Below are 23,816 nucleotides of genomic sequence, written 5' to 3' on the forward strand. Positions count from 1 at the left end.
TTCTTTACCAGCAGCTGCCATTTGAACTTCCATCTTAAAGGATGAGTATTTGTATGCTAGGCAGAGATAGTGTAAGGACATTAAGACAGCTGAAGAGACCAAAACAAAAGAAAAATACCCCAAACAAAACCAAAAAGCAGGGGCATGTAAACTAAACTTTTATAATTTAGTTATGACAGGGGCATCTGGGTGGCTCAGTCAGTTAAGCGTCTGACTTCGCCTCAGGTCATGATCTCATGGTTCATGGGTTCGAGCCCTGCATTGGGCTCTGTGCTGACAGGTAGCCCAGAGCCTGGAGCCTTTTTCTAATTCTGTGTTTCCCTCTCTCTCTGACCCTCCTCTGCTCATGCTATCTCTATCAAAAATAAATTAAACATTAAAATTTTTTTTAAAAATTTACTTGTGACATATTGAATATTAATAAATTAAATCATGTTTTGTGTGCAGTCATCTCTCTATTGGTTAAAGACCCCTTGGAAGTAGTGTTAAATATTTTTGTGATGAAAATACAATGTAAAATTTCAGATTTGTAAGTTACAGTTTTGTTTTTTGTGTTTTTTTTTGCCTCCCTTTCTTCCTTTAGGCCAATACTTTGTTTATTTTATTTTTTTTTTAAAGTTTATTTATTTTTGAGAAAGACAGAGAGAGAGCCGAGGAGAGGAAGAGAGAGAGGGAGGCAGAATCCCAAGAGGGTGCTGCACTGTCAGCACAGAGCTCTATGTAGGGCTCGAACTTGAGTATTGAGATCATGACCTGAGGTGAAACCAAGTTGGACGCTTAACTAACTGAGCACCCCCAGGCATTCTAGATCAATCCTTTATTAATGGAATCAGAAAGTAAACTTTATATTCTTTCTTCCCATTTCAGTGGAGTGCTTTAGTGATTAATAATCTTCTCCCCAGTTGATTTAATGATTTTCATTGTATTTTACCAAAAATTTATGAAGAAAACCACTTATGGAGTTTGCTGATCACTAGCTTTTATATGCACCAGAGGAAAACTGTTACCATTATCTACTTTTAATTTATTATCTGCTTTTTATTAATGCCTTGTTTCCCAAGGTAGCCTCCAGCTATTACCTCTCCATGTGCATGTTACAGAGAAATGTCCAAGTTAAATTAGTTTTTAAACTGCCCTGTGAAACTGCCCGTTGAAAAAGTACAAATGGCATACTCTTTCTGCACATGCAGCTTAGTACACTGTTTTATGATGTGATTAAACTGTAGTGTTCACAGCGCTCATTACTAGACAGAGCCTTGGGGTGCTGAAAGTAACTGCATTAATATCTACATAGCACTTTTCAGGCAGAAAGAGGGAAACAAGATAGTAGGAAATAAAAAGCTGTATTATCTGTTTCATTGTTCTGTTCATGCTAGAATGTTACTTTTCCTAGGTCATGGGGCCAGCATTCTCCTAGGTCTGACTTACACCAAGAATGGTTGACTCTCTGGATGCTTCTGTGCGGCCTGAGGCATAAAAACAGAAAATATATGAAAGGGAGAAGAAAATTAAAGTAGGACTGTTGGGGAAGAATAAAATTAAAAAAGGAGAAAAAAATAGAAGTGAGACATGAGCCTTTGTATATTTCCCTTAGTACCAAAAGTTTGCTCAAAAGTGTAAGGTTGTATGTGCTATTTTAGACAATGATAGAAATTAAGATAATGCAGAAAATAAATGGATGCTCTCCATAAAAATGCTTATGCTTTCCTCTGTCATTATCAATAAATCAAGGAGAAATTCAAAGTGAGCAACACAGAGCAGCTTTCTTTAAAGAATAAAAACAATTGACAGTATATTTATTCTGTCACAGATCCAAAAAGTCAAGTCCGTTTTTTAAGGCAGGAATTTTCTTTGCTTCTCTGTTTCTCTAGCATATATTCAGATTTCTTGGCACACTGCAATCATAGAACTGTGTCATATCCTTTGTATGCTTTTTTAGACTTTATAAATTGATTTTAAATATACCAACAGTCGTGCATTCTTTTCTTTATACAGTTTGGGAAACAGACATTAACTGTTGTAGCAAAACAGTTCCACAAATTATACGAAGAAGTGTGAGAATGAGTTCTCTGCTTTTCTTTTCTCCTCTGTTTTGATGCCATTCCGAAGCAGTGTCTTTTCTTAGATTTTTGGGGGATTGTGTACCTGTTCTGGCCCACATAAAACTTCCCTCTTTCCAAGGATTTTATAATATGTGGAGTTGATTTTTCCTTTTGGAATTCTACACCTTGGCTTAGTATGCTGCAAAATACAGTGCAGCTCTGACTACCACGTGCTGTCCTCTATTGCCTCTGAACTGAGATACTGCATGTGACTTGGGAAAACAGTCACACAGCTGTCTCAACAGGTCTCACTGCAGGTTTATGGCCACATATTTCAAATGTGCTCCCAATTATGCATGCAATTCTAATATAAATGCTTATTAAATTTGATTTTACATTTTCAGAGATGATTATATCCTACTCTCTCTTCTCTTGTCAAATCCACAAAATCCCTGCCTCCACTTCATAGCTGTTGACTTCACTTCATACTGCATTGAGAAAATCAGAATCAGATGCTACCCACTGCATCTTCCCACCCTTAGATCTCCTGGTTTACATGCATCTGTACCGGTGTTTTGTGTGTTTTCTTTACAGTGGTTCACTGTTCTAAGTTCAACTTGGCCACTTTTTCTCTTAATCCTATCCTAGTTCCCCAGTTCAAGGATGGAGCTTCCCTCAGTTATCCTTCTCTCTGCTTTATTTTTAAAACTTTACTCTTTCCGAGTTCATTATCATAAGCCTGATTTAACATTTCCACCTTTGAAAGTTCTCCTTTTGACATGATAGTGCTTTCTAGCCAGCACACCATTTTTCTCTCTTCCTCCTTAATAAATCTTGTTAAAAAATTGACTGTATATAAACGCTGTCTGCATTTCTTCACCTTTCTTCAAATTTGCATAGTCAGACTTCTCTTTTATCTATTTTTGGTCTGTTTTTATCACTTCTCTGAAACTGCTTTTGCAAGGGTTTATGGTGGTATATTTTCAGGTGCCAGGTTCAAAAGCCACTCTCTGTCACTATCTTGCTTTTCCTTTCAGCATCATTATACACACTTACGTCCTTGAAAGGTATTTTCTTTTGGCATTTCTGACAGCAGATTTTACTCATTTTCTGTGTCCTTCAGTTGTCATTCCTTCTCCGTTGTCATTTCTGGCTCCACTATATTCCCTTAAAGCTTGAAAGGCTCCATTCTCAGTCCATTGTCTTTTTTACATATACTTTTCTCAGAAGATGTCTTCAAGCCTCATGGCTTTCCATATTACTCATGTATTCATAGCTCCCATCTATCATGTATGTGGGACATATCTATCATCTCCATACATCTGTCTACACACACACGAAGGATCACCAGAGTGATATACTAATTATCTCCATGATGTCTTGAATTAGATATCAAACTTAACTTTACCCAGAACACATCTCTTCATTTTTTCTATCCTTTTCAAAATTTCTTCCTCAGTATTCCCCAGTTCAGTAAATGGTATCACCATTCACCCATCGCTCATAAATAAATCACCATCTAACTCCTGATTTTTCTCTCCTCCCACTCCCTGTGTTAAATCTATCAGGAAGTCCTATCATATATCACAAATATATCTGAAATTCAACCGTTTCTCTCAATGCCTTTCCTAAAGTATTATCTCTTACTCGAACTACCAGAGTAGCTTTCTAACTGCTACCCTTGCTTCTACATTTTGCTCCTCTACTAGTTTCTTCTCCGTGGTAGCTAGACTGAACTCTTTTTTTATTATTTTTTAATGTTTTTTATTTTATTTTATTTCTGAGAGAGAGAGAGAGACAGCGTGAGCAGGGGAGAGTTAGAGAGAGAGAGACACACACACAGAATCCGAAACAGGCTCCAGGCTCTGAGCTGGCTGTCAGCACAGAGCCTGATGCGGGGCTTGAACCCATGAACCGTGAGATCGTGACCCGAGCTGAAGCCAGATGCCTAATCGACAGAGCCACCCAGGCGCCCCTAGACTGAACTATTAAAAGTTTAAAATAAATGCTGTCACTCCTTAAGACCTTGCTCTGCTCTCCTTTTTACTCAGGATAAAACTCAAACTCCTTACCCTGGTTTATAAGGCACTGCATCATCTGACTTCTTGCTACCTTTGTGACCTCACCACTTACTGCTTACCCTTTGTTATACACCACCATACCAATTTTTAAAGAAATCTGCCAAATTTTTGCTATCCTCACAGCATTTGTACTTATGTTCTTTCTCTTTCCCTAGGCCTTTATATGGCTTGCTTTTCACATCCTCCATGGCAATTCCTCAGTGATGTGTACCCTGACCGTTGAAGCTAAATAAACTATTATCACATTCAGCATGTCTATTACATTGCTCCATTTGATTTTTCCCATAGGACATGCCACTCTGCTATGTGATGCTTCTTTTTTAGTTGAAATTGTTTTGCCTCTTTCTACAATAGGATCCATGAGGGCAGTGAGATTGTATTCTGTTCTCTTCCTTAAATCCATGCAGCCCTTAATCACAACAACGTGGATGGAGCTATAGTGTATTATGCTAAGCAAAATAAGACTGTTAGAGAAAGACAAATACCATATGATTTCACTCATGTGGAATTTAGGAAACAAAACAGATGAACATAGGGGAAGGGGGAAAAAAAGGGAACAAAACCATGAGAGACTCTTAACTATAGAAGACAAACAGGGTTGATGGTGGCGAGGTAGGTGGAGAGGATGGGCTAAATGGTAGATAGGTATTAAGGAGGACACTTGTGATAAGCACTGGGTGTTATATGTAAGTGATGAATCACTCAGTTCTATTCCTGAAACCAGTATTAAACTATATGTTAACGAATTGGAACTTAAATAAAAATTTGAAGGAAGAAAAAAAATATGTAGCCCTTGTTGGCATTCAGTAAATATTTGCTAAATAGACAAGTGAAGGCTAACTCTTTTCTGGAAAATTTCACAATTGGATTTAGAATGCATGCTAGTTTTAAATTATAGACAAATATGTAGCTTTCTCATGTGATAGAAACTTAAATTTTTATTAGGTTATTTTTATTAGTTTTTATGAGCTACTCTTTTGTACTTTATAATACCAAGGAATTGTTTCCTAAAGCAAAGGCTTTTCAGTGACCTACAGACCTCTGCAGCAAGGATTAGCAAACTACAGCCCCTCCTCTACCCTTAATACAGCTTGCAAGCTGAGAATGGGTTTCACGTATTTAAAATGGTTAAAAAAAACAGAGAAGAATGTGTGACACAGATTGTATATGGATTACAAAGTGTAAAATACTTACTATCTGGCCCTTTACCAAAAAAAGTTTGCTGAGTAATGAATCACCGGATTCTACTCCTGAAATCAATATTGCACTCTGTTACTAACTAGAATTTAAATAAAAAATGGAAAAGAAGAAAATGAATTATTCTTTTGTAGAACAAAAATTAAACACCAGTTTATGGTTGTGGGGGAAGATGGACAGTGAAGACCACAACTTGTGACTTTTTGTTCTGAAATAAATGGAAATGAAAAGATTAAAAAATAAAAAAGTTTGCTTGCCTTTACTGGAGGGTTTGGCCCTTCATTACTTGTGTGACCTCATCTACCAGTAAGTTGTGTTTCTTTGTCTACTTTGATCACAGCGGCCAGGCACACTCTTCTATATCTATGATTTGCTGTTTTCTCTGTGCAGAGCACTCTCTCTTCAATATATGCGTAGCTGTGGCTTACTTCCTCATTTCCTTTACTTCTTTACTTAAATATTACTTTGACAGTGTGGCTTTTCCTGGGCACTTCATTTAAAATTGCAGTGTCACTGCTCATTCCCACGTTCCTCTTTTCCTCTTTTATTTTTTCCATTGGATTTATCACCATTTGACATACAGTGTATTTTACTTATTTTTTTTATCTTCCTATAGATTGTAAACTCAGTGAGGGCTGAGATTTTTGTCTTTTTTTTTTTTCACTGCTGTATTTCCAAGATAATACCTAGCACATAGCTTTCATAAAATATTCATTGAATTAATGGCAATAGATTAGTTATTATGAGAACCAACATTAAAAAAAAAGAGCTTTCTGTCAAAACCCTTGAGTTCAGTTAAGTTTGAGTAACTGCTATAAGATAGGCCTTGCCTCAGATCTGTGGAGATTTATAATACAAGATCCTTTTCCACAAGGAGATCAGTGTGGCAGCGAGAATAAACATGGAAATAAGTGAAATTAAATGTAAGATGGGACTGAATGTGCTCTTCCCTTGAAGTGCTGGAAGAGCACTGGTTGATTGGTGCTCACCTTGGCAGCACATCTACTACACTTATAACAATACAGAGAAGATTAGCATGGCCCGTGCGTGAGGATGCCAGGCAGATTCTAGAAGTGTTCCAGATTTTAAAAAGACAAAAACAAAAACTGTTGAATTGCTAAGTAAAGCATGTTTTGGTAGAACTTAAGAGTGTTTATATAAAACTCCACATTGTTAGTGATTTTATATTCTATAATGAAATCTTTTCTTTTTTTATTATGGCTTATTACATTAGATTGCCAGGGGTACAGTGCCATAAAAATAAAAATACTTATTTAAAGCAGCTCTTAAATAATTCCAAAACATTGTAATTAGACATAGAATTTGTAAAAAATATTATTTTTAGTTTTTTATATGCTTTCTGGGATAATATGAAATTATTATTTTTAAGCCAAATGTAGGTCTGTAGATAGTGTTATGAATTTTTACATTTTAGTTTTCAAATTAAATGTCAGTGGAGGCTTTTCCTGGGAAGGTTGAAGGAGAGGAGTGTGTGCACACACATGCAGCATCTGTATATTCTCTATATAACATTTATGCATAATAAAGATGTTTAATATGTAATACTTGAGCAATATCATTTTGCTTCTAATTCATGTATTTTTAAGTTTTTTTTTTGGTAAAATAGGCCAACAATTACTTTATTAAAAAAAGTCTTCGGGATTAAATTCAGATGCATTCTGAGGAAAGTAGAAAAACTAGTAATTCATTTTTCCTGAAGTCAAGTTACATTTATAATTAAAACTCATTTTCTTTTTTTTTTTAACTTTTTTTTAAATGTTTTATGTATTTCTGAGAGAGAGAGAGACAGCGTAAGCAGGGGAGGGTCAGAGAGAGAGGGAGACACAGAATCTGAAGCAGGCTCCAGGCTCTGAGCTAGCTGCCAGCACAGGGCCTGACGCAGGGCTCGAACCCACAAAACGTGAGACCATGACCTGAGCTGAAGTCGGACGCTTAACTGACTGAACCACCCAGGTGCTTAAAACTTTTTCTAAATAAAAGAAATTTACTGATTATCTACCTCACTTCTTATAAAGCACATGCCCATGTCATATCAGGACTTTTGATCTAATAAAGGAATCTCACATATAACTACTCAAAGTGAAAATATATGACAGTCATAGGAACTTCATATTATATAAGACAAAATCATAAAATTATTAAATTATTAAGAAATAAGGTAACAATTGAGACTTTATGATACACTGTGAGTTTTATCTTGTAAAAATCCTAGCTCCCCTATGGCGTTAATTAATGTAGAATTCTAGCAAAATAATAGGTGCTTTAAATTATATTTCACCATTGAGAGGTGGCATACATTGAATAGAAATTTCTTATTTTAGTTAAAACAGAAAATGCACTTAAAATTTTTTTTTAAGTTTATTTATTTTGAGAGAGGGATAAAGCGTGTTTAGGGGAAGGGCAGAGAGAGAGAAACAGGGAGACAGAAACCAGATGGGCTCTGTGCTGTCAGCCCAGAGCCCTATGTGGGGCTTGAACTCAAAAACCCTGAGATCACAACCTGAGCCAAAATCAAAAGTTAGACTCTTAATTAACTGAGCCACCCCGGCATCCTGAATTTNCCTGATGTGGGGCTCAAACTTAACAACTGTGAGATCATGACTTGAGCTCAACTCAGATGCTTAACCAGCTGAGCCAACCAGGCAACTCAAGAAATGAACTTTTGATGTGAAATAAAGGACTAGATTTTCTCATTTTAGGGAGTTGCTTTGTTATCTGATGTAATTACTGTATCTCTATTTTGTATGATTAAGATTAAAGCCTCCATAATACTGGAAATGTTAAATCAGAACGCTTGTGATGTCTACCTCCAGTGTTCCTGGGATTTTTGGACCAAACCCCAAGATGCCCACCACTACCCTGAATCAATTCACACATGAAGCAAAACAGAACTCAGAAATCAATTAACATAGACTTCCTCAGAAATACAGATTCTCCAAATCCTCAAAGCAGTGGAGGACCAATCAGATTATGGAGGCTCTCACTGTGGATGTGAAGGGACCTTCAGTGGAACTGAAGGAGAATCCTTAGAGAATGTATGAACGTGATGTGTTGGAAAGCAGATGTCCGCTGTGAGAGGGAGGGCATAAAACTGGCCTTTTCAAACTCATTTCCGCTCAAGAAGAGCTCCTCAAACTACATTTTAAGGACTGTCTTCCTCTGTCACAGCTGGACTTCACCTCTGTCATCTGCTTCATTCCCATACCTGGGTATGAGGCTACTGTCCCCTTTCTCTTCACATCCTAGATGTCCTTTTTTTGTTCCAAAAAGATGACCAGGTCTGGCTTTGACACAAGACCCAAAAAGAGGAGGTGTCCATAGTTGTCTAACATCACATCCCTATACAGTTCCCACTGACTATGGTTGAGGAATCCCCACTCCTCCTGAGAGGATTCTATGGCCACATCCCTGAAGGTCAGCATTCTCTGAGAATTGACCATTTCTTCTTTCACCTCCTCCTCCTCTAGATTTATTTCTCTGAAGATCTTTGTGGAGAAATCTAAGCTTTTTTTCCCCCTAGCTTAAACTGCTTTTCTCCAATGACCGCACAAATGGCTGAGTCAGGTTTGATGTTTAGTATTTCCTTAAACCTGACAATAGTAGCATTCTAGTTTTTTTTTCTTAAATGTGCATGGGAGATTTTATGGTAGGGTGACCTATTACACTAGCATTATATATCTGTCTTTTTGGCAAAGCAGAAAGCCACTAGAAGTGTAGTTTCTGAAAAAAGTATTGCTGCTTTCTTAATAGAATGTAAATTTTGAAGGAGAACAAGAACTACTCCTTTCCCAATAAACTTTCTTAGGTGTTTAAAGATAAAGAAGGTGTTCATTTTTCAGTGCTTACCTTGTTTTGTAATGTTAAACTGTATTTTCCCTCAGAGTCATATCTTGGGTAGATTGGGCAATAGAGGGGATGCAGTTTCCTTTTTATGCGTTTGTTCAACAAATATTTAATGAACATCTATACAGAAGGAGGAACTATGTTATGAGTTATGAATTATGAAAATATATCAAACATGGACCATGAACTCTAGGAAGGCATTTTCTCTCCTTCCTTCCTTCCTTCCTTCCTTCCTTCCTTCCTTCCTTCCTTCCTTCCTTCCTTCCTTCCCTCCCTCCCTCCATTCTTCCTTAGGTGTTTTATTTTTAAGTAATCTCTGTACCCAGTGTGGGTCTGGAGTTTATAACCACAAGATCAAGAGTCACATTCTCCACTGACTGAGCCAGCACCCCTAGGAAGGCATTTTCATAGGTATAATGAGATACACATGTGGATTACACTAATATGAGGAACAAATTAACATGTCATAAGTTATATTTAGTTAAAATGAGTATAGGAGCTGGGGGGGAGGGGGGGGCAATAGTAGTTATGACCTAACGAGTTTACCTAAGTTTGAGTCTAGATTTTAAGAGACAGAGGCTGAGGGAATAGTAACAAAGTGAACAGGGGCAGATTTAGTAGATCTGGTGTGAACCTGAGAATTCTATATTTTTAACAAGCTCCCAAGTGATGCTGATGATGTGTGTTCGTGTATCATACTTTGAATAACAAGGTGGTGGACCACATCTTGTAAAACTTCTTGGACAGAGACCAGTAAAGATCAAACTGTGTTCTTTTTCATTTTTGCATTTCTCTTTTCTTACAGATTAATCTATTCATATCTGTGTGGGAGTGGGGAGAGTTAAATCTGTTATTCATCATTTTATTATTTATTATACTAGCTGGGAACTCTTCAATTGAGAATCAGATTTTAAAGGATTAATTCATTTATGAATCTCTCTCCTTTCTCCTTTTCCTGCTTGAACAATAATAAAAGATGTAAGTTCACTTTGAATTTAACCCCAGTTAATTAATTCAGGCTTAATAGCAGTCTATGTTAAAAAAAAACTTCTATACTAAGCCATTTAAATCCTTTTCTTTCTGTTTAAGGTATGGATTTACTAACATATTTGGGTTTTCTTGTCAACTCACATTTAAATCAAATTACATATTGATCTATTTATAAGTGGAGAGAAAGTAATTTCATGTTTCACAGATTCTATTATGTCTCTAGAACATTTATTCCTAAACATACATTCAAGTAACATCTTTCGTTTTACTTACAACATATGTTTTGATGATACTGTTGTTTGTGTTCTTTCCCCAAGAAATAGTGTTGTGAAGGATACGAGGCAAGAAAGTTGGGTGTATTCATCCACTCTAATCAATTTGTGAATTCAGAACTTTCCATGCATTTGTGTTGTGTGTGCATATAAACATTATACAAGGAGGTGGGGTAGGAGAGACAATGGGAGAGAGATTGATTTAATCCTCTTAGAATTTTTCTATACTTTTCTTGTTGCCTGTCTGAGTAGATAAAATCATTTTATTTTCATATTTAATTATCCTTTAGTCTGTAGAGTGATAATGTAAAGCTAATAGCCAGAAAACTAAGTTAAAGAAAAGAAATTGAAAATATGAAGAGTAAATGGAGTTGGAAGTGGAAAATTAAAGACAAAAAAAAATAAGGGAAACTTAAACATGCCATACTGGAACTACTTTCTGTTAGTCTGATATAAGTGTAGATCCTATTTTGAGGTAAAACCACATCTCATTTTTTAAAACCATAATTTTGAAGTGTTTTTTAAAAATATTTTGTTGATTTTAGAAAATTTAGAAACTACAGAAAAAAATTAAAAGAAACATTAGAAACATCCTAAGTTTTTTCTTTTTTAAGAATTTTTTCAATTATGTGTTATTCACACATATATGTTTAGAGTCATGCTTGTATTCAGCTTGGTATTCTATATTTGTTACTTAGTATTTTATCATGTCTTTTTGGAGTTGATGGAGATAATCATTAAAATCATATGACCAATATTTTGAAGATTAAAATAAACATTTTTAAATTTTTCTAAGTTTATTTATTTTGAAATGAGAGAGGTGGGGGGGAGGGGAGACAGGATCCAAAACAGGCTCCAGGCTTTGAGCTGTCAGCACAGAACCCGATGTGAGGCTCGAACCCACAAACAGTGAGACCATGACCTGAACTGAAGAACCGAAGTTGGACACTTAACTGATGGAGTCACCCAGGCACCACAAACGTTCTTTCTTTTCTTTTCTTTTCTTTCCTTTTCTTTTCTCTTTCTTTTCTTTTTTTTTTTTTTTTTTGAGAGAGACAGGGAGGATGGGGGAGGGCAGAGCTAGAGGGAGACAAAGAATCCAAAGCAGGCTTGAGGCTCTGTGCTGACAACTCAGAGCCTGATGCAGGGCTTGAACTCATGAACTATGAGATCATGACTTGAGCTAAAGTCAGATGCTTAACTGACTGAGCCACCCAGGCGCCCCACAAGTTTGATTTTTAAATGCATACTACAGGTTGGTTTGGAATGGTTGTTGGGATAGGATAGGGGCAATGGAATTTTTTTATTCTGTTTTCTGAAACACCACTCAAAGCACTGTGACCTCGTTCTGTGGCTTGGGGGGAAAGTCAGGATAAAATCACTCATTCTCAGATAATAATAATGATAAAGAGTGCTGAAGAGTGCAGTGGATTCTGATTGGATCAGCAGTTGAGCCTGTAAAGTTGGCCCTCGAACCAAAAAATACACAGGTGATTTTAATTAGGTTTCTGACTCCATGTGTCATAATGCTCCAAATAACCAGGTTACTGCTATAGGTATTAGTGGTTGCTAGCACCGTCTGGAATAATCCACAGATGCAAGGGGAAAAGAATTTATATACCATCAAAAATTTTTTCTCTCTGAAAACAGCAAATATTTGTATCAGTAAACTAATGTTATGAGGAGTTTAATTTTGAGAAAGAGCAATTTGATTCATGAAAAGAAAATCTTGCTCCATTTTTTGGTCTTTTCTAATGCAAAGATCCCAATCTGTTTTTTCCCATTAGGATATAATTGATATTAGATTAATAAAATAAAATATTAGTATAGAAAATTATGTAGTGAGGAGAATCAAATATAAACATGATTTACATTTTTATTCCTTTTACTGGTAACTGTTTTAATTCTCTGTGGCTAATTTTTCCTGTGGATATTCAAGACGGCAGAAAGTACAGATCTGAAATGTGACCTTACCATAGCTTATTAGTAGTGTGCACCTCCATCAGAGAATGAACTTTTATTTTACCATCTGTGTCACTAATTTACTGTTTGGTTTTGAATGAATTTTTAATTTTTATTATTAAATGTTTTTATTTATTTTGAGGGAGAGAGTGTGCACACACATGAGTGGGGGAGGGGCAGAGAGAGAGAGGGGGAGAGTGTGAATCTTGAGCATGCTCTGTGCTGTTAGTGCAGAGCCTGATGTGGGGCTTAATCTCATGAACTGTGAAGTCATGTCTGGAGCTGAAATCAAGAGTCAGACACCTGACTGAGCCCCTCAGGATCCCCTCATTTTTAAAATAGAAATAATACAGTGCCCACTTAACAGATGTCTGGTGAAGTGAGGTGAGATAGCACATGGGAAAATGCACAACTGACACCCAGCAGCTGTTTGTTGCATTAATCAGCTTGGGGGAGCCATCCTTTCTGGATAGAGTATACTTGGCTGCAGGGTTTTTTCTTTTAGTACTTTGAATAAACCATGCGACTCCCTTCTAGCCTGCAAAGTTTCTGTTGAAAAATCGGCTGATAGCCTAATGGGTCCCCTTGAATATGACTGTTTTCTTTTCTCTTGCTGCTTTTAAAATTCTCGATCACTACTCACGGTTTAATTACGGTGTATCTTTGTGTGGACCTCCTTGGGTTGATTTTGTTGTGGGCTGTCTGTGCCTACAGATTTGAATCCAAATCCTGGATGTGGATTTCTGTTTCCATCCCCATATAGGGAAGCTTTCAACTATTATTTTTTCAAATAAATTTTCTACCCTCTTTTCTCTCTCACTTCCTTCTGAGATTCCTATATTGCCAGTGTTATTACACTTGATGGTGTCAATGAGTTCCCTATGTCTGTTGGCATTTATTTTTTTTTCCCTTTCTCCTGTTCAGCTTGATTGCTTTCCATTACTCTGTCCTTCACACTGATTCAGTCTGTTGCTTCGTCTAGTGTATTTATTTTACACAGTGTATTTTTAATTTCATTTACAGTGTTTATCTCTGACTGGTTTTTTATGTTTTCGACCTCTTCTGTTAAGGGTCTCACTGAGGTCTTGCACTCTTGTCTCAAGTCCAGTGCATATCTTCTTGACCATTATTTTAAATTCTCTATCAGTAAAGAATGAGTTCAAGTTTAAGTGACCATCAACTTAACTATAGGCTGGTATATGCATAAGATGTTATATAGAAACCTAATGTTAATCACAAATCAAAAACTAGTGACAGGTATGCAAATAAAAAAGAAAGTATTTCATAACAGTGATGTCAGTAGACTTTCCCTGTTTCCAACATAAATCTCTGAATTGGTTTCTTCTATTTCAGACTATCCCATGTCTTTCTTTTGTTTTATAATTTTGTCTTCATAAAGTACATGCTTGAACAATGTTTCAGTAGGAAAAATTTTGAATTGTTAGAGAAATTTTGCAGCAAAAATTCTTTGTTGGTTTTTAGCTGTTCTTTGGCATCAGTGGTATATATTGGTAGGTAATTCTTTTTTACACATATATATGAAAATCTTGGTTTTTCTTCCCCCCTTATCAATAGGCAAGTGAAAGACCAGAATAAGAAGGTAGCAAATCTGAAGCACAAGGAACAGGTGGAAAAGAAGAAGAGTGCGCAGATGCTTGAGGAGGCGCGACGAAGGGAGGACAATCTCAATGACAGCTCCCAACAGCTACAGGTTAGAACCCGAGGCGAGTCTGAAAGGATCGGGTGAAGAGATTGATCCATGATTGCATGTTGTTTTTCTCTTCATCTTTATCCTCCTCTTTTTTCTCTTTCTAACCCTGCTTGCTGCCTTCCTCTGAGACCAACTGTTTAGCAATAAAGGAATGGCTTTAAGTAGAAAAGGCAAGTTTTATTCCACAGCTTTGTGAGGACACCCCAGCATAGGAGAAAGTTCATCTTCAAGTTGCTCGCATTTAATTGGTAAGTTCAATGTCAGTTTAATGAGTGGGTTCTCTTAAGCTTCAGGGTGGTCAGTATTACTGTTTGCCATTTTCCTTCATTAAAGTGTATTGCTCATCTTGGTTAACGTCTGTTTAACTTCATTCTGTTTTTTTATTCTTTTATCTTTATTCCCTCTGCCTTTTCCTTTCCCTCTTTCTTTCCCTCCTTCTTTCCCTCCTTTTTAAAAATTCAATTTAGAGAGCATATTTCAGTCATACAGCATGTATAAACTATGCTTTTTCACTTCAGTGGAGTAATAATTGCTATGTAAACCTAATTTTTCAAAAATTAGGTATGACTAGACTCCTTAACAGTACTAGTGACGATATGGTAAGTTCCTGTTATGTGCCCAGTACTTGAACCCAGGCCTTTGGTCATTCATTATTTCTAACCTTTACATTGATCTTGTGGGGCAGGTGGTTTTGTGCACATTTTACAGGTAAGGAAACAACTCCGAGAAATTGAATTATTTACCTGAATGCACACAACTCCATAAGTGGCTCAGCCATGATTTTACCTGAGACTTTCTGGATCTGTAGCCTGTCAGATGAAGTTTAAATTTTAGAGAAGAATATCTGCTAAGACTACTAAGCCGCTGCCACTTTGTTTTTCTTTCGTTGCAACTTTTAGTTTGGTATGAGAGAGTATTTATGTTGCAATTGCATTATCATAAAATCTTTACTGGAGAGATTTGGAAGAATTACTACTATTGAAGACATTTTTAGACTTCACAACAGATCCATTCCAGACATAAAAATCTGACCTTTTAATTTCTTTTTTCATTCCTCTTTTACATAAATTTTATAATACACTTATAGAAATAATGCACATCTTCTCAAATGCAGCACCTTTTGATAGGAGAAGTGTACCAGTTTTCCCTCACACTTCCCAACAACAGTTGATACTATCAATTTTCTCTTCTTTCTCCCTTTTTTTAAAGTGCCAATCTGATGGATGGAAAATATTTAGCTTTTTAAAAATTTATATGTCTCTGATTACCAGTGAAGCTAAATATTTATTCATGTCTTAAATTTTCATTTGTTAAAGTAAATCAAATGTTATCTCTTCCATGTTGACCTTTTCCCCAAGAATTTTTTTGGTTCATTTATCCCTGTTTTGAGAACATATAAATATTTACCTATAAATATTTTTGAGTTACTCTGGACTTTGATTTTTTACCTTTACTTCTTAATTTAAATTATTTTAGAGTATTTTGTGTGGTGAGGGTCTTATTTTTCTGAGTATTTTGTGTGGTGAGGGTCTTATTTTTCTTCATTGCTAACAATTTCACTGATCATTGATACAGAATTATTTCATTGCTCACAAGTTGGACTTAGCATCTTTATATTTTATGAAATTATTGAGCAATTAGGCCATTTCTAAGATTTCATCCAACCTTCTTTGTTGAACTAGTGTCACATTATTTTTAATTACTGAAAATAGTTTATGAGACAGGCCCTTTATTTATGTTACCTCCTTACTTTTTTCATTTGTATTCTGTCCTCTGCCCCTTTAATGTTTTCTGCTACTGGTCTGTCTGTATAAACTGAAAGATGTCTTTTTAATCTTTTGTCAGTTTTATGTTATTATCAAAAGAGCCTTCACATGTAATCTCCTGTTTCCTCTTTGTATGATATGAGAAATAAGGATATCAGATTGTTTCTTTTATATATTACATAGAAAACTAGTTTGAGTGGATGAATGACTTTTCCAAGGTGTCTCAGTAAGTGATAGATATGAAAGTAATGATAAATGATAGCTCATGACTATATGCAAGATACACATGGATGTAGTTTATTTAAATATAGTGAAAAGAGCATAGGGTTACAATTAGGATATTTTGCATCTAATCTCAGCTCCTTTACTATCTAACTCTGCCATTCACTTCTTAACCATGTTGTTGCAAATGACAACCAGTGGTAGTCAATATCCCCAGCACCCAGATTGTAATCTCTAAATATGAATCTCCACTAAAAAAAAGCTAGTGATCTTGGAGAAATGGCTAATCAGAATTCATGGGACTGTAATAGTAGAAAAGCAATTGATTTGGGACTTGTATTAAAAATAGTTCTTAATAACTAAATTCTTTTGTGTGTTTGAAATGTCTGCATATATATTTGGGTTCATCTATTGATGTTTTTGTGAAATAAGAAATGTAAAGGGAAGGAATTATTTTAGTATTTCTGTTATAGGCATAATAATGCTAGGATTATAGTATATTCTTTATCATGTTAAAATATTTTATACTTAATGTTTTCAAATTTGATGAATAATGAATATTTAATCTTTATCAGGTGCCACCTTGCTTTCCAAAGTTTAATTCTACTGATGATGTTAATAAACACATAGTATGTTTTCTTTTGTTTGTGAAGATTAAAGCCTGGTTTAAGACAAGAAGGTTAATTTTCACTTTCTGTTATTCAGTAACTGCCAGTTATGGTAGTTCATTGGTGTCTTCATTCTTCCCAGTAGAAGTTACCGCTTGCCACAAAGCAGTGATAGTACTTTTTAAATTTACCTTTATTCTGAAAGATAAATACATAAAACACACATATACATGCAGTGTAAATAATACATGTAAGGTGTTCGTCTCAAGAAATCAGAAGATTACTGGCATCCCAGAAATCATATGTGTATTCCTTCCTGGTCATTTTTTCCTCCCTTTCTCTAGAGGAAATTATTATTTTAGCTTTTATTGTTCTTTGCTTTTCTTTGCAACCTGTGTATATATTAAATAAAAAGTGTAGGTTAGTTTTACATATTTATATTTTATATAAACGAGTCCTCATATTTATTCTTCTGTGACTTTTGTTGACCATCACCTGTGAGGTTATTCATGATAGTTGAGTGTAGTAGCATTTGCACATTTGATGTCCTTGCTGTACTGTTTTTTTTTTTTAATTCAAAATTCCCTGTTTTACCTTGAAAGTGTTTGAAAAGATAACTTCATTTCTTTCCAGTTTTCCTTTTTTGAATATTCAGACGGAACTAAAAGTATTTCTTTTTGGCAGAACGTGAGTTTGTAAATAAGTTGTTGCTTTACTCATTGTTCTTGGCTCAACACATTAAACATGTTCTAAAAAGATTAAACAAATTCCTTACATATGAAATGAAAATGATACCTGAAAATGGAGAGAACCTAGGAATCCCACAGACTGTAAACATTGCCATTGTTTATCATGGCAGTAGTTATAAGTGCCCTTTCTCAAGCTAGGACATTGACATTCCATTGTATTGTTTGTACTTTTATGTTAAAATTGTGATATATATTAACTAGTCTCAGATTTTTTTGGTTGTAGAAGCCCCTTTTTACTCCTAAAAATTATTAAAGTTCAAAACATGATTTTTTAATATAGGCTGTAATTATTTTTTTTTTTAATAGTTTATTGTCAAATTAGTTTCCACATTTTTAGGCTGTAATTATTATATATGTATGCAGTTAACTTACTGAGCTGGCTATCCATCATCTTGTATCTGAAGATACAGCTCATGCAATATAAAAATATTTATATAAAAGGTTATTTGTGGTATTGTTGGTAATTGTGAAATATTCAAAACAATCTGATTGCCTGTAGGTAGAAGAGTACTTGAGTCTTCTATGGTACATCCACAAATGGATGAGTTGGCAGCTTGAAAAAAGAAATGAAGAAGATCTCTAATGAACAGATATGGACATCTGTTAAGTTGGGACAGAGCACAATGACTATAGTATGCTACTCTTGGTATAAGAAAATATATTTGTATCTGATTTTTTTTTCCTTAATGAAAGAAAACAGAAAGGGTAAACTAGAAACTAAAGAGACCAGTTATCTATGGGAGTGGTGGGAAGAGTGGAAAGAAGGAGGAAATAGGATTGGGATGGCAAGTTTGAGGAGAACCTTCTCTTAGCATATATCTTTATATAGTTCTAACTCTCCGAATTATAGGAATATTTTACATACTCTAAAAACTAAACAAAAGCAATCAAGATGTGGGAAGCCAAAAGAGAATATAAACACTAATAGGTAAACCTATTTTATAAATACATAATACAAACACCCTCAAAGGGCTGGGAAAGAAAGGAACTAACCTAGGTAGTTTTGGAAGACATTGCATGGACTGAATGCTAGAAAACTAAAGACAAAGAACTGTACATACATGTTGTAATCTAGTAATAAATGTGTTTCTCACAAAGGTTCGGCTAGCCATTCTGAAAGCACTTGATATGTATAATAGAATTCAAATAAATATAGATAATGAGGACTGAACTTTTCATTGTTCAAGCAAGAAGTTATAAATAAGTAAAGTGGGAAGGCTTAAATAAACCCTGTAGTGTTGTACTGGGATGAGAGATATTAGTATGAACTCATGGTATTTAATTTATGTGCAAATAAATATAGAAATATTGACATGTATATATGCATGGGGCTGTTATATATGCTTGTATTTCCTACATTTGTCCACTAAGAGGGCTTAGCAGTAAGCACAACTGACATCCAGATTCGGTTTTCTATACACCTTTCTTCAGTAAAATGAACCAAGGCATCTTGGAGAAGTGGTTGATTCAGGGTTGGGGCAAGAAAAATACACAGTGAGCCTGTATAACCTCGTGGTTCCAGAATATAGGAAAGTGCTCAACAAAGGAATGCAGGCTTGTGGAAAGAACATAGGAACCAACCTAAAGGAGCACCTAATGTCTCACATTAAAACAATTTGAGTAAAAAGATAAATAATGATAATATTTTAATTTAATCCATAGAATGAAATAAGTATTCATGAGCTCATAATGATATAAAAATCAAACGCATAAGTAAGTAGGGGAGTAAGGACAGCTCTTTCCTGAAGATTTCTAATTAGTAAGTGTAGAAGGAAATAGATTTTTATTTCTTCTTATTTAAAAAATTTTTTTTTAGTGTTTTATTTATTTCTGAGAGAGAGAGAGACAGAGATAGAGACAGAGACAGCGTGAGCATGGAAGGGTCAGAGAGAGGGAGACACAGAATCTGAAGCAGGCTCCAGGCTCTGAGCTAGCTGTCAGCACAGAGCCCAACATGGGGCTCGAACCCACAAACTGTGAGATCATGACCTGAGCCGAAGTCGGACCCTTAACTGACTGAGCCACCGAGGCACTCCTGAAATAGATTTTTAAAAATCACCATGAAACAAACACCTCTGTAATAATTGTTGCAGACAAGATCCAGTGATGGTTGTGAAAATTAGTGGGTGAACATTTGAGGAATAAGAGTCTCAAAATATATTCCCTGAGATGTTTGTTAGATATAAAGGGAAGACTTAACTTTGCAGTGAACAGACCTAGCAGACACCACCTTAACAGAATGATTAAGGGTTAACATTAGCAGTAGTCACATATTGACATCATGATCCCCTTGATATGATGTACTGAGAAGGAGACAATCTCACATCTGTGCGCTTTCTTTAAAATGTATAATTTTATTTCAGTCATGATAATATACCAGACAAATCCAAATTCTGGGACATTTTTATAAAATAACTATGCAGTACTCTTCAAAGGATCAAGATTGTGAAAGACAAAGACTGAACACTATTGTAGATGGAGTGGTGGGAACTTAGAAGAAATGTTAACTAAATGAAATGTGGGATCCTGGATTGAATCCTGGAACAGATACAGGACATTAGGGGGAAACTGTTAAAATTAGAAGAAGTTCTTTTTTTTTTTTTAATATTTTTATTTATTTCTAGGGGAGAGAAAGAGAGACAGCGTGAGCAGGGGAGGGTCAGAGAGAGGGAGATACAGACTCCGAAATAGGCTCCAGGCTCTGAGCTGGCAGTCAGCACAGAGCCTGACGCGGGGCTTGAACCCACGAAATACAAGATCATGACCTAAGCGAAAGTCGGACGCTTAACCGACTAAGCCACACAGGCACCCCAAAATTAGAAGAAGTTCTTTAGTTTTGTAAAGAGTATTATACCAATGTGAATTTCCTAATTTTGATCACTGTACTATGGTTATATAAGCTCTTAACATTAGAGGAGGCTGGGTGGAAGATTATATGGGAACTGTGTACTAATTTTGCAGCTTCTCTGTATGTTTATAATTAGTTTAGAATAAAACACTTAAAATTGTCATGGACTCTGTTTTCTCAGCACTTTTTTTTTAATGTTTATATATTTTTGAGAGAGAGAGAGTGAGAGACCGAGCACGAGCATGGGAGGGGCAGAGAGAGAGAGAGGGAGACACAGAATCCAAAGCAGGCTCCAGGCCCTGAGCTCTCAGCACAGAGCCTGATGTGGGGCTCAAACCCAAGAACTATGAGATAATGACCTGCGAGGAAGTCAGAGGCTTAACCGACTGAACCACCCAGGCACCCATCTCAGCACTTTTAGTTACCCACTGTATGTTCCCATTCTCTTGAAATAAGGGAGCTGTGAATTTCAAAAACATCTTACCTCCAAGCTTAATGATACAGGATAGATACCTTGGCTTTTTTCAAATACTGTTTCTAAATTTGCAAAGCAGATACTATTGTGTTCTCCATATTGTTTGATATCTCAAAGCCTTAGTCTAATTTAGAATTTTATTGAACAAGGTGATTGTTCTGAAAACTTGACTTAAATCATAAAGCCATGATATGAAAATATGCTGTTTTATTAGAGTTGATGTACCTTGATTAGTCTGTATCCTTCCAAGACAACAGGCCTAATGTTTACTTATTTTCTTTAGACATATTTGATGTCTTTTATTCAGTATAAAATTACCAAATGCTTTCTACATGTAAAAGCCTGTTGCTAGACTTGATTATATAGTAGTGAAAAGACATGTTCCCTACAAGCCTTCTGGAACCTATTGCCTTATGGGGAAGACAGTGTAACATAATGATAAAACTAAGCAATTAGGTAAATAGAAATTATGGTAAATTAATTTTGGGGACTCGAGTTTAAAAATCATTTTGAAGTCCTTAAGAATCAGTCATATCATCCAGACGTAAAATATTAACAGAAGAACGTGGACTTAGAGGTGCCATTGGGATCCCCAGTAGGTAGAGATGGGGTTGGGTAGGAGAAGGTGGTGTTTGAAAGGAAACTAAAATGAAGACCACTTGAGATGGGAGAGAAAAAGGAGAATATGGCATTATAGAAGGTAAGAGAGAAGGCAGTCTCCAGAGTGGGGACTAAGTATATGATAGTAATGGAACCATGACTGTGCTGAGTGCTGTGATATGCTGGTTCTGTCAAAAGGTATGTTATAGTGCAATTCATAAGTAATTGCTGTATAAAAAACCAAAATTAGGCAAATCCCAGCAATAAGGACTTCCTAAATAAACATTATATGAAAGTATAATCTTAGCTGATTTGACTGATGGTGATGTTGCAATTAGAAAATCTCTTTGTTGAAAGGCTGCCCATCTTTATAAGGTTCAGATCAAATGCTCTTTCCCTTGTGAAGCCTGCCTAAAACCTCACAATTGGAATTAATCAGGCCCCTTTTGTAATTCCATTAGACTTTGTTTCTGCTTTGATATCAGAGCTTTTATCTTACTTTATATTGTATACTAATAATTTGTGTGTTGTTTTCCCTATATATTTGAGTTTGGGAATCAGGTTGTGGTACATTGTACATAGTTGGTTCTTTCTAAAAGTGTTTATTGATTTCAGTTGGATTGATAAATGTCCAGAACTCTCATTCACAAGCATTTTAGCCTGGCCTTTGGAGTCTCTCATCAACCAAACCTTTAAGCATTTCTAACCTCATTTAGGTGAGATACTTCCTAGCATAGCTACTGTATTTTAAAGAAGCTGTGGTGTTGATGTTTCTTAAATATAGTTTGTTGATTTTCTAATCTATGATCTTTTTCTTATATAGATTCTTTTCCCTTTGGATTTCCAGTTTTACCACCTAAACATTCTGTCTTAAAATTAATCTTTGTTGATGATCTCTACCCTGTTTTGTTATTGTCTTATCCATTGTTCCTCAGCCTATATATTTAATTGTACTTTGTCATTTTATACTTTTTAATATATTATAATTGCATCGGTATGATTTAGTCACTTTCCCCTCTGTGCTAGTTTATATCTCCCTTAGGTTAAGGACTGTATTAAACATATCTTTTCAGCCTTTCTTAAATATTGTTTTACATAGGTAGCCATTCACTAATGCAACTGTAATTGTTATAAATAATAAAATGTAAGTTAGAAATATAAAAAATTTTATGATACAACATTTAAAATTCTAGTATTCTTTAAAATTTCATAGATTACTCTTTAAGGACTTTACATACAGTTTTAAAAAATGTTTATTTTTGAGAGAGAGAGAGAGAGAGAGAGAAACAGAGCGAGGGAGGTCAGAGAGAGGGTGACACAGCATCTGAAGCAGGCTCCAGACTCTGAGCTATCAGCAAAGAGCCTGACATGGGGCTTGAACCCACGAACCACAAGATTGTGACTTGAGCTGAAGTCAGCTGCCCAACCAGCTGAGCCATCCAGGCGCCCCAGGACTTCAACTATTTCAATAAAGGAAATGTCATCTTCAGTTATTTGAGAATATTTACCTTACATATTTTTATTCCTTAAGCAGTAACACTCCTTTGTCTTTTGACAAAACTACAAGTTTTAGTCATATTCCAATAATAAGACAAAGTAGACTGAAGGGCATTAGGCATGAAGCTCATATCAATTGTGGTTTGGTGCTTTGTTTTTGTTTATAACAAAGATAAGTATTTGAATTTAACCTTGAGAGAGGGCACTGTCACAGAGATTAATGGGACGGCTGAAAGAACACTGGCTCTTGTGAGTCAGCTCTCCTGAGACCAACGATTATTAAGAATAAAGTTCAAAGAAAGTGAAAACAATAGAAATAGTGATCGGAAAACTTTACATATATTTAGACATATTCTATTTTTAGAAGCATCAGTGAAACATTTGTGTTTTTTCTTTAAAATTTGATTGGATTTGCTCTATCAAAAACAAACATTCTTTCATTTTGTTAAGAGATGTTTTTCCTCTCTGAAATGAAGACTACTTATCTTTGGTTTTCACATTGGCTGTGGAGGTAATTATTTAAGAAAACCTTTAAAAAAATTAAGATGGTCTGATATCTTCCTAGAAACAGTATGTGTTTCTAGTGATGTGTCACCTAATATATTAGGTACCTGTAATATATTAATGATGTTCTATAAAAATCAATTCTGGTTTCTCAACAAATATTCTCCTCAACCTATTTAAAAGATTTAATCCTCTTTAATTTCTTCCTCTTTATTTTTTTTCCTTGGCAAAATAGGTCTTTTTCTGTCTAGAATATGGGCTTAGGTAGGTTTTTATGGCGTTCTCAAGAAATATTAAATGGACTTAGGATCACGCTGGAAAAGTATATACAAATTAGCATCCATTTTTACAACCTTGTACATAGTTGCTGGAATTAACTTGAAAATTTGGCTTTCCTGTTGGTGAAGCACCTACTCAAAATTCCTGTT

At 35.4% G+C, this 23,816-nt stretch overlaps 1 protein-coding gene and 1 non-coding gene across 6 annotated transcripts in view; both read left to right on the forward strand.

The window, feature by feature from the left end:
- Positions 1-23,816, forward strand: part of ERC1 (ELKS/RAB6-interacting/CAST family member 1) — a 490,295-nt gene that overhangs the window by 190,409 nt on the left and 276,070 nt on the right. For all 5 annotated transcript variants that reach the window (XM_077759231.1, XM_077759233.1, XM_077759232.1 and 2 more), the window contains one exon: positions 13,984-14,119. In XM_077759231.1, the coding sequence (XP_077615357.1) occupies positions 13,984-14,119 (136 nt within the window). The remainder of the gene's footprint in view (positions 1-13,983; positions 14,120-23,816) is intronic.
- On the forward strand, positions 6,302-6,408 carry LOC144227570 (U6 spliceosomal RNA). The gene has a single exon (XR_013333960.1). It is a non-coding gene; the product is annotated as a U6 spliceosomal RNA (small nuclear RNA).

Source organism: Crocuta crocuta, unplaced genomic scaffold (assembly GCF_008692635.1).
Source record: "Crocuta crocuta isolate KB4526 unplaced genomic scaffold, BGI_CrCroc_1.0 scaffold72, whole genome shotgun sequence".
Classification (NCBI taxonomy): domain Eukaryota; kingdom Metazoa; phylum Chordata; class Mammalia; order Carnivora; family Hyaenidae; genus Crocuta; species Crocuta crocuta.